At 42.4% G+C, this 11,977-nt stretch overlaps 2 protein-coding genes across 3 annotated transcripts; one reads left to right on the top strand and one right to left on the bottom strand.

The window, feature by feature from the left end:
- Positions 1–200: 200 nt before the first annotated feature.
- On the bottom strand, positions 201–3,402 carry LOC127802497 (cation/H(+) antiporter 15-like). Of its 2 annotated transcripts, none has more exons than XM_052338333.1 (3): positions 2,992–3,402; positions 1,739–2,765; positions 201–1,436 (listed from the first exon to the last, which is right to left on the bottom strand). In XM_052338333.1, the coding sequence occupies exons 2-3, from the start codon at positions 2,663–2,665 to the stop codon at positions 345–347; spliced, it is 2,019 nt and encodes a 672-aa protein (XP_052194293.1). In that variant the 5' UTR covers positions 2,666–2,765; positions 2,992–3,402; the 3' UTR covers positions 201–344. The 2 variants fall into 2 exon arrangements, with proteins under 2 accessions (XP_052194293.1, XP_052194292.1); XM_052338332.1 differs by having other exon boundaries at positions 1,739–2,749.
- A 3,711-nt stretch (positions 3,403–7,113) lies between these two features.
- On the top strand, positions 7,114–9,798 carry LOC127801489 (cation/H(+) antiporter 15-like). Its single transcript, XM_052336689.1, has 3 exons — positions 7,114–7,365; positions 7,463–8,479; positions 8,585–9,798. The coding sequence occupies exons 1-3, from the start codon at positions 7,114–7,116 to the stop codon at positions 9,689–9,691; spliced, it is 2,376 nt and encodes a 791-aa protein (XP_052192649.1). The 3' UTR covers positions 9,692–9,798.
- Positions 9,799–11,977: the final 2,179 nt, after the last annotated feature.

Below are 11,977 nucleotides of genomic sequence, written 5' to 3'. Positions count from 1 at the left end.
AAGAGAACGCAACCTTACTCTTCTGTCCACCGCCATCTCCATTTATTGTAAATCAAGCAAACCCTAATTAAAATAAAGAAAAATGTCTTAATTAGAGATTAAAATGGAAACTCAAACTGGAAACTTTTTAAACTACACTATCCATCTGTTGGCATTGGTGATCAGATTTCTTCATGGATAAACGTACAAAAAAAAGGGGGGGATCTCAAATTTAATTTTTAAACTTGAATTGACCTCTCTAATTAACAATGATGATTTGAAGATGCATGCATGGGTTTGTCCCCACCCCAGACATGGATATAGCAACTGGTAGTCTTCGCTCAAATTACACTATATATCTTGGACTACTGTAGATCCTCAACAATGGACTGTTGTTGTATGATCAGCACCGACGCGTTGGTCTTCATCTCCGACGACGCCAATATGTCTCCGATGATCCCCAATTCCTCAAAGTAATTTCCCCACTCCACCAGCCCCGACACCAACGGCGACTCCTGGTGGGCCCTCCTCCCCGTCAGGATGAAATCGTAGTTCGTGTCGAGCGACAACAAAACCCTCGTCGTCTCTCCTCCATCTTCCACCTGCACTTCACTGTACTCAACCCTATCGCTCGAGCCGTGAGTCCCCCTGAAATCAGTAATCGCTGTGAGATCAAGCTTGGCCTCCCTTATGTCGTCGACGAATCCATCCTCCGCGATCAACCGAACCACCGTGAGACTAGTCCTGGGATTCTCCGCCATCCGAACGCCGCACGCCAGCGCCTCCCGAGAATCCGGCCCGCCGAAGAAGACAACACAGACATGGAAAGCCGAGTCAATGAGGGAGCGGTTTCGAGAATACGTGACAATCCCCTTGTCGACCAGGATTCCGACGGAGCAGGGCGCCTTGTCAAGCACATTCCTCTTCACTTCTCTCTCGGAGCTGCTCTCCGACCTGTAAAACGGAATGATCAGCAGCGACGTGCTCTTCTGCAGAGCCAAGGTGCAGATGTCATCGTGCATGGAGGCGTAGGGCGTGAAGGTGGTGTAGTACTGGTTCCGGACCCAGCCTTGGTCTTCGAGGTCGCGGAAGGCGCTGATGATGCGATCGGTTCGGGTTCGGTTCGATGATATGCGCTTGTGGTTCTGGTGGTTGATGAGGAGTGGGTGCTCGCGGCCGTCGAGCTTCCTGAGGTCAAGGACGTAGATCCACATGGGCATTTCTCGGGTCGGGTAGCAGGCGAGGAGCAGATTCATCAGGCTGAAGATGGATTCTTCTTCGTGGACGCAGGCGACAACTCGGAGCTCAGTGAGGCGCTTGCTGTGTTGCAAAGTCCTCCTCCGATAGTTTACGTACCTTCTAGAAGGATCGTAGAGGTAGCTGATTAAGGGAGTGAAGAGGGCTGCGTACGCCAGCGCCGTGATAGTCAGAATGGAGTAGAACTCTTCGCTCATCAACTGCATGTGCATGGGAAAAAGGTCAGGTTTTCAATTTCTGTTTTGTTAATAATTAGATCAATTAATAATGTCGAGGCCATGAATTCACATTGAGTAATGATAAAAGTGGTGACTGGTGTGATCAATCATGTGCGCATTTTTTTTTTTAGAAGATATTAGACAAAAAAAGACAATAACTTATGATTTTTTTACTCTCTTTCATCGAGAAGAGGTCACATAATTGATGACACCATCATCAATCATAACTTTATAGCATTATTCATTCATATGTTATAATCACTATCTCAAAAATATATAGTTACCCCGATGCGGAAGAATCGCTTGAAAAGCATGACATCGAAAAACCCTTGGGAGCTCAAGATAAGGCCAAGCGATAGAGAATCTGCATGGGGCATCCTGAGGAGGCGAGCAGGCACCATAGATGCCACAAGCTTGCAAACGTAGGCGGCGAGGACGATCAATTGCACATAGCTAAAAGTCTTCAGGTGAATGGCATTAATATTGATTCGCCGGCCCACTTCCACGATGTAAGACGGCAACAAAAGAGACTGAACGAAGAACCTGAGCTTCTCGGAAATGCCCGACGCCAGCGGTGGCCCCGCCGGAATCGTAAAGCCTAAGAATATAGCGCCGAAGTACGCTTGCGAACCTATTATTTCACTCGCCAATCCAATTCCGAAGAACATAAGGCTTATCACCACCAGATGCGATTCCTTTATGGTTCTTCCTTCGGGGATACTCTTCGTGTACCAGGACATGCACGGTCGGATCAGAAACGCCATCAAAACCAGAATCGCAACCCTCGAGAGCTCTTCTTTCACGGTAGTCAAGACATGGACATTGAGATAAATGGTCTTGGTGATGGCAGCCGAGGCGGTTTTGAACATCAAGCCCAGCATGTTGCTAATCAAGGAGCAAGATAGCGCCAAGCGCCCGATTTCTGAATTCAGAAGCTTGAGGTCTTCCAGGAGAAGAGATGTGACCTGAAAGGAGGATGTGGCTTCGAGAATGGACATGGTGTTGAGTTCGCCGGGGATCAAGTGATCCTTCAACTTTTTCCCGACGAAGTGAGCCCATGGAATTGTGATCCCGACTGAAAGAACGAACGTTGTGAAGCCGATTATCCAAGAAAGCCTCCCGGACCCCCAAATCACGCTCATATCCGTCCTCAGTCCGATTAGAAACACCATGTAGGCGAAGCTAAACAGTTCTAAAACGTCCATTATCATCTGCTGCTTCTGATCGAACAAGCTTGCATAGAAGGTTCCTACTCCAAAATACCCAAAAACTGAAGGCCCCAAAAGAATTCCAGTCTGCAAACATCATTCCCTACCACCTCAAATCAATGGAAAATACTAACCCCATTTTACCAAATACAAAATTAGAGTAAAGTTAAATCTTGAATTGTTGGATATAATTAATAGGCCTGGAGAGAGAGAGAGAGAGAGAGAGAGAGAGTTTCATTGATTAATTACCAGCATCGATCAGGTGTAGGGATTTAATTTTTGCGAGAGAAATTAGAAACTAAAAGAAGAGAGCTTAAATGATTAATTACCAGAATCTCTGAAACAAATCTGGGCTGCTTCAATGGCTTCAAGAGGCGTTCCATGGTCGCAGAGACGAGAGTAACAGCGCCGAGCTGGAGCATAAGGAGCGGAAGAGTATGCCTCAAGGGATCATCGTTGCGGATCAAACCTTTGGAATTCACGAAGAAGCTAAATAATCACACGTCAGCGACATTGACGCCGAGAAGAGGGACATGTTGAACGGTATTGCCGCCCCGGCGGCGGCGGTCTTTTCCGCCATGGCCGGTGCTGGTTTCCTTGAAGGACTGCAATTAATTCACGACGAGATCGATGAAGGAAGACGACGATCTGAGCCACCAAAGGCTTAGTTTTATAATTAACGTCAATAATCTTCTTCCCCATCTGATCTTGCCTCCACGGTGATCGATCAACGTCCTTCAAGAGGGGGTTTCTGATGAGCTGGCAATCCAGTCCAACAATAGATGAGGCTGATAATATTATAAGTTGTTTGAGCTAATCATCATCTAAACTGGGTAATTAATCGATTGATTAGGTGTCTTTAATTGGTCCAACAACAATACTCCCAAATTAGCTAATTGAGTTGGGATACCAAATACAACCAACGATACTAATTAGTTTTTGGTCATTTATCCGAAATAAAAACGCTAACTTTGGCATTGTCCCTCCTCCTCCATGGCTGCACAATATGCCATTGTTTGGAGACCAAAAGCCACTGTTTAAAGTTTGTATCTTTTTTTAATTACCGTATCACTAATTGAAATTTGAATTGCTAAAAATGAGTAGACTAGGTCGATAAAGTCTATTTTAAAGTAATTTAATTATTTTTTTAAGTTTATTATGTCCATCTCAACATCGATCTTAGGGTTATATCCCTCAACTTTCTATATAAATAGAAACTAATTGTATTGATTTATAATACAACTTTCATGCAGTTACTAGAGAGGGAGACGAATCAGCCAATTAGACTAGGTCAATTTGGCTGTGTTGTTTTGATCCATCAGTAGTAACTAGTAGTTTACCTAAAAGAAGATCCAATATTAATTGCGAATTTGGGTATTTCTTTAACCATCTTTCGATTGTATGTTCTCTTTTGTATTTAATAACAAACTACATCCAATAATATTAGAGTCAATTAATACCAAAATTTAGACCCAATAATTTGTTTTCAGTCTAATTTGTGAGAAAAAAATTAAAACCTAATCTTGATTTTGGCTATTTTTTAATACCGTGTGACGGTAGCAATTCTAATGGCCTAATCCATTCAATTATCTTGATATTTTTTTCCTAAGCTTTTTTAACATAAAACAATATTGAAGCAAACTTTGATAACTTCATCCACCATGCAGCCTGAGATAATTGCATGCTAAGAAACTAGGGTTCAAGCTAAATGACCAACAAATATGAAAACAAAATAAGGATTTATTTTGATATTGCTTCAACAGTACGTTCTTTACAAAGAAAACAAATAATTTAGGTAATGCAAATCATATAGAGTTGAAATTTCTTCAAGTTAGGGGAATGGACCATTAATAATGGTGACGTTTAGTATCAACAAGTTATCAGAGACCGTATGGTAGCTGATGATCTATTAAGCAAAGGCTTTTTAAGTTTATTGATTTTGATAAGCATGTTGAAAATATTAATTTTTTTTATAATTAGTGAAGAGTTGATACATACATTTTAGTATTATTATAGTTAAATACAGTTGGTACTTTTTGTATCCATATGCATCTTATATTTCTGATGTGCTTTTTTCAGTATATTATTACGTTTTATATATATTATGAGGCTATACGTAGTGCCGTACTTAGATTCGGGGGCCCTGAGGCGAAATATAAAAATGGGCGCCTGAATCGTAAAGTACTTTTAAATTTTATTTTTTCATAATAAGACAAAATAAATAAATATTTATACCATATCAAAGAATAAAATTAAAATTTTTCTAAATTATCAATTAAAAACTACACAGTTTTAGAAGCAAAAAAATCAATCAAGTTTACATAATCAAGTTGTTCGAGCATTTTTTTCTCAATAGACAACATAGCCAATCCAATACACACTTAACCAATAATAATCTTAAACTTAATTTCTATATCTAGACTTGTAATAATAATAAAAAAAATAAAATGAACAAGGCATCTCTAGACTCTAGTTCTATTTTCTAAGAAGAAAACAAACAGTTATCGTGTATATAAACAAAATGAAGATATCAATAAAATTAAATTTTCTTTTGCCAGCTTCAGCTAACATCAATAAAATAGACATAGACAAGCTATCCAATAATCCAAATCTCCGAATGTATCATAATTTTATTTCATAAACGAAATGAAATGAAAGAGAAACTAACCGCTAAAAGTTGAATGAAGCTAAGCAGATTTAGATACTGAAGTTAGGGCTTTTGAGAAGCAGATTTGCTTCAAAGACAAAGATTGAATCTAAGGCAGTGAGCGACGGAGAGCGAGGCAGGGCAGTGTGAGCGAGCCACCGGTGACCGGCCACAAGGGCGAGCGTCGAGCGACCATCGACTGAACACAGCAGCAAGAGGCAAGCCCAGCGAGGGCAAAGGCCGACGGAGCAGAAAGGCACGAGCGATGGACCAGTTGAAGGCAAGAGCGAGGGCGAGTCGGCAAGGATGAGGGGCGACGAAGGGAGTGACAGAGAGCGAGTCGACAAGGATAAGGGCGACGAAGGGAGTGACAGAGAGCGAGAGAGGGAGAAGGGCAGGGTGAAAGCGAAGCTTGCAGAAGGAAAGGGTAGATCGTGGGCGGCTGGGCCCTTTCCAAAAGAGGGTTTCTAATTTATGGGCCCCCTAAATAGCCAGATTTTCACGGGCCCTGAGGCAACTGCCTCATGGGCCTCATGAAAGGTCCGGCCCTGGCTATACGTACAAAATTTATCTTGAGAGATGTGCAATTTGATTTCTTAGATGCAATGTTGTTTTGGTTTAGAACTATAACATAAAGGGTCAAGTTTTTGGTTATAAATATGGTTTTTTGGCTTATACATTCATATATATATATATATATTTGGGATCACATGGACCCACGTCACACTTAGAACTTATGCTATCAAGACTTTGGTGTTGTGTTTATGAGAGTACTCTTACTCTATCGAATAGTGTGACGATTATGGTGGTTGGTTCAATGTTATTTATTTGAACAAAATTTTAGATTGAAATGTTATGTGACGAGTAAAGTTTATTCAATTTGAGTGTGATTTTATTCAGTTTGCTCCGATCTATCAGTACCTGCTATATATATAGGGATATTTCGATTGTGTTTTCTATTTTTGATATTAAAAAACACATCAGATGGCCATGACACAGCCACTGTTTAAACCCAAAACCAACCAGGCGCGCGCGTAATGAAGATCGCAGAGGAGAGACAGACTCAAATCCGATGGAAGCGTACGTGCATGGAGAAAGGAGAGAGACAGCCATGACAGAGATGAGGGGCGACCGGTGAGGGATTGGATGGCCATTAATTAGCCACGGTAGGTTTCTCGATCTCTCAACAAATTCAGGCCCCTAACCAACCCTCCGCATTCCAAATGGTAGTGAGACTGAGGGGCCTGCTGTCTGTCGTACCAAAGCATTACTTGCAGGGATACCCAGCATGCAGCAAACGGATTGGATCAATAGAAGAAGAAAGTTGCATGGCTGTCTATACAGAGGGAGCAGAGACAACATGGAAGCGAAATTCTTGTCCCCAATTCCGGCCCTTTTTGTCAATTCAAAGATCTTTAGATTCCCTTAATTAAAAGGAATGTAAAGTGGCCAATATATAAAATTAAAATTGGGTGGCCGGCCGTATATATATAATTAGTGAAAAATATTGTAAACCACTACGTACTTATATAATTAAAAATTGTATTTTCATGTCATACAGGTTGAATCATCTTCAACAGGGGTTAATTAAAAATTTATTCGCTAGCTATTGTTAGGCAGCTGGCAGCTTAATTATTAGACGATCCATTTAGAAGCTCGACGATCGGCACCGCATGCAGGTTCTTGTGGCCATAATTTGTTTGCCTTTCTCATCAACTAACATCTCGATCATGCCTCCCAGTTCGGCGGCCGGCGGATCAGGCGCCACACGCAGAGACTAGGGGCCGGCGGGGCGGCCTTGGCGATGGCGGCGAATCACGGTGCCAGCAGCTACCAGCCTATCGTACCTTTCACCGCATCCTTCTTCAACATACAAGCGTACTGCGAATATGTGGGTTCATCATTGACTTCCATTGGCTTGATCCGCAACGGTAGTCCCTTGGCGTGCACCATCCCACTCCTCATGTTACAGCTCGGCTTGGCCATCCTCCTCTCCGCTCTCTTTCATCGCCTCCTCCGGCCTCTCAAACAAACCAAATTTGTTTCAGACATGTTGGTGCGTCCGTAATTAACCTCTCTCTATAATGGCTTGTGCCCTGCTTGTTCGTTTCGTTCGTTCTAACATTAAATTTATTTATGTGCTTAATTTCCAGACCGGAATATTGTTAGGACCGACAATCATTCAACGTTTCGGGGGCTTAGAGTTGTACGCAGAGGTATACAATGGTAAGCATGCGGTGATAATGGAGGTGTTGGAGCTCTGGTGCTTCGGATACTTGATATTCCTGGTCGGAGTACGGACAGATATGGGGGTGATTTGGGCTTCGGGGAAGCTGGCATGGATTATCGGCATCTCTGCCTTCGCAGTTCCGGTGTCGCTGCTCCTTCCGATGGGCCACTTCATTGAAAAGATAAAGTATACGATTTCGGATGAAATGTACAAGAGCTTGAACGCCATCGCCATCCTCGTAGTCACGACGTCATTCCATGTTACCTCCATGCTTCTCGAGAAACTGAAGCTTCTGAACTCTGAGATCGGCCGCCTGGCTCTCTCCGCCGCACTCATCAGCAACGGGCTCGGCTGGATATTCAGGACTGGAGCCGCCGTCGTTTCCAAGATCTTGATTATGAACCTCGAGTGGCAAGGGATTGTGAGAGAAGAGACCTGCCGGGTTATCTTCCTGATATTCACTGCGCTCGTGATCCGGCCGTGCCTGGCCTTATACGCGAAGAGGATCCCGGAGGGAAGGACCATAAGCGAATCGCATCTAGTCACCATGATTCTCTGCATGTTCTCGCTTGGATACGCGAGCGAAGCAATCGGCACAAACTTTTACTTCTCCTGCATGTTCTTGGGATTCGCGGTTCCGGCGGGCACGCCGCTGGCATCCGGCCTGGCCGACAAGTTCGATTTTTTTCTTCATTCCTTGCTGCTGCCGGCCTATATCACGGATGTTGGGCGACATATCAATCTGAAACAGATTGAACTCTTGAGTTTTAACGCCATGCAAAGCGTCATTCTCCTCGCCTACGCCGGGAAAATTCTGGGGTCGTTCGTGCCGGCTTGCCTCCTCAGGATGCCGTATGCAGATTCTTTCACCATTGGCCTCATCTTGAGCTCCCAAGGCTTCTTCGATGTTATGCTCTTCATGCGCGCTCTCAAGAACGGGGTACGTAATCCATCCTACATTCATTCATTCATTCATTTGTTATAGTTCATATCACTCCTAAGACCTAATTAATTAATAAATGGATGGACGTGGGCGGGCACGCAGTTGATAAGTGAAGAGCTTTTCTCGATCCTTACCGTAACAGCTATGCTCTACTCGGCTGTCTCGACGCCATTAATCAGCTGCCTCTACGATCCTTCGAAAAGGTACGTCAACTACAGAAGAAGGACGCTGCAACACAGCAAGCGCGACACTGAGCTACGGATCCTTGCCTGCATCCACCAGGAGGAGACTGTTTTCGGCTTGATGAATCTGCTAAAAGCATTTTACCCCACTAAAGAGAGGTCACTGGGGGTCTTTGTTTTAGACCTGATAAAGCTTGACGGCCGCGAGCAGTCGCTACTTATCAACCACCAAAACCACCAGAATATCTCGTCCGACCAGACCCGGACTGGCCGGATCATCGGGGCCTTCCGCCACTTCGAGGACCGCCACGACGGAGCCATGAGAAACCATTATTACACCGCCATAACGCCGTACGCTTCCATGCACGAGGATGTCTGCGCGCTGGCGCTTCAGAAGAGGGCGTCGCTGCTGGTCATCCCTTTCTACAGATCCGAAAGCGTCAGCGAGAGGGAAGTGAAGCGGAACGTTCTCGACCAGGCGCCGTGCTCGGTCGGCATCCTCGTCGACAAGAGGATCGTGACATATTGCAGGGCCGATTCCTTCAAAGACTTCAATTTCCACGTCTGCGTCCTGTTCACTTGTGGCCCCGACTCCAGGGAGGCGCTGGCATGCGGGGCGCGCATGGCGGAGAGCCCCGGCACCAGGCTCACCGTTCTCCGATTACTTGCGGTGGACGAACTGCTGACCAATATGGGGGAAATGAAGCTTGACTTTAGAGCGATCTCGGAGTTTCGGAGCTCCCACGCCGACCAAAATGATCGGGTCGAGTACAGCGAGGTACCTGTTGAAGACGGCGGGGAGACATCGAAGGTGCTGCTGTCGATGGACGGAGACTACGATTTCATTGTGGTGGGAAGGAGAATCAACTTGCATTCGTCGCTGGTTTTGGGGCTCACCGAGTGGGACAACCACTGCGACGAATTGGGCATCATCGGAGACATACTTGCGTCGTCGGACATGAAGAACAGAGCCTCGGTGCTGGTTGTGCAACAGCAAACCACCGCCGAACGATTTTGCCCACAATAAGAACTAAGAAAGCGATTCGTTGATGATGAAACAATAATTCATTAACGTCACCCATATCAAACAGGAATAAATTAACTCCAATTTTGGGAATCAATTATACATAATTATAAGCCTTTGAATCGTTGGACATGGCTGGCTAATTTCATCATTTCATTAATTTACAAGAAATATTATCACAAGATATGATATACATAATCCTTGTTGATTTTGTTATACATGCACGGGATTCTAACTCTTAATTAATTTTCATCATTGTTCTTGTGCGATCTCTTATCGTTTGTGTTTTTTATTTAAAAAAAAAAAGAGTAAATTACATTTAAGCTATTGACTCTTATCTAAGTTAATTATTGAACTCATAATCTACTGATACTAAATCTAATATATCACTTACCTGCTATTTGAATTATATCTTGTGTTATTTGAATTATATCTTGTGTTATGAGTATTTCCCAGACTACTCTTTATGGGCTGGGCTCAACCCAGCAGGCCAATCCAATTACCAAAAGCCCAACAGGCCCAACCGACCTCGTCAAAGCAAGCTCAATACATCACTGAAACTCAAACTCAGATTGCGAAACCAAACGATCTTCCAACAATGCTTTCTAGCTCGCTGGCCTAACTTTTCAGCTCGCATAAACAACATTACTACTGAATGACCGGAGGCAGGGACCCACTTATTTTATCTGAGGCAAACCAGATCCCTGGTAATACAGAGCTCACTCCTGATTTCATAGAGTTGATAAGGACATTTTGTTCCCATGAAGGAAAGGAGACTGAGCTTGCTTGCAGAAGTGTGGCTTACCTAATACAGATATGGAGTCTCTTATAGAGTAATGGGTATGACTATTCTACACTCGACTCGAGGCACGCCATAATTGTAGGGTCATGCGCGTCTCTTTTTTCAACGCTCGGTGCCTCATTTTTCAACATTTGTCAGTGTGCTTCTTCCTTTATAGGACAGTGTGATTGCACTGCCCGAGAAAAAATGGCTACTACCAGTGCTAATTCTGTCTCTCTCAATTCAATTTTATTATTATTTTTTTTTTCTTTTTTTTAGGGTTTTTTTTCTTTTTTTTTAGAGGCCTAATAAAATTATATATATACCACACAAGACAATATTATCGAGTCAAACAAAATTATTTGCACAATGGATCAATTTCAAACACCAATAAATCAATTCTTAAGTACACCTTACCCTCAATTTGAATTGCGCATTGTCCTCAATCGACAATAAAAGGATAAAAGATAGGCATACTTGGCAGTCTTTAGTGCATGAACTCGTATGCAAAAATTTTATTTAGATTGCACACAGAGGAACACTATTTAAGTAATGCAGAAAAGAAACAATTTATATATTTTTTTATATACTCTTTTTTTTTGTATATATATATATTTATTTTTTTTAAAAATATTTTATTATATATTTTTATTTATTTATTTATTTTTTTAGAACCTTTTTCTTTTTCTTTTCTTCCAATTAAGAATCAAATGATTGGTTGCCCACCTACTCATATAATAACTCCCATTCATTACACCAATTTTAAATTTATTTTCAAAATTATGTAAATTAATTTTTCTCATGAATGCACATACATATTTTGAAAATATATCATCCGGAGGTGTTGGTTTTATTACATCAGAGTACGGCACATTAATTTGCACAAACACCTCACACATGTTTGGTTTAATTTGATCCCTAATAATATCGACTAGCCTAAAAAATAGAAATTTAGGCTTAAATGTGGATAAACTTATTACATTTTCACATTTTGGCTCTCGAATTTTATCCTCTTCTTCCTCTCAGGTTTCTTCTTTTCTCACATCATTTTGCTCCGATTTGTCTTCTATGATTGCTTGTACCATTATAGGCTAATCAAGTTTCTCAATTGGCTCATCATTCCTAGGGATGGATGTAAATTGAACCAACTCTTGACCTATGGGTGCATTGAATGACAATTTTCCCCCTTCGAAATTTTGATTGGGTTGGTTTGGAAACTCGCCAGGCTCACTCACGCTCGAGGTTTGTGTAAGCTCAATCAATTGTTCTAAAATGTTACCTATGGCCCTAGTGATTTGTTCTTGAAATTCGACCACTTGTGCATTAAAACTCATTTGACCTTACATAAACTCTTGAAGGGTGTCCTCTAAAAAATTTTCATCCTGAGGTTGATAAGTATCAGATCTAACCCCTTATTCTAACTCGAATTGGTGAGATACTGGAGAGAAAGGTTCATGAGATTGGAACAAAGAGTCATCATTCCAAGGATAATTTCAATGGTCATATGA

Source organism: Diospyros lotus, chromosome 5 (genome assembly GCF_014633365.1).
Source record: "Diospyros lotus cultivar Yz01 chromosome 5, ASM1463336v1, whole genome shotgun sequence".
Taxonomy (NCBI): domain Eukaryota; kingdom Viridiplantae; phylum Streptophyta; class Magnoliopsida; order Ericales; family Ebenaceae; genus Diospyros; species Diospyros lotus.
This window is presented reverse-complemented; position numbering and strand designations above follow the sequence as displayed.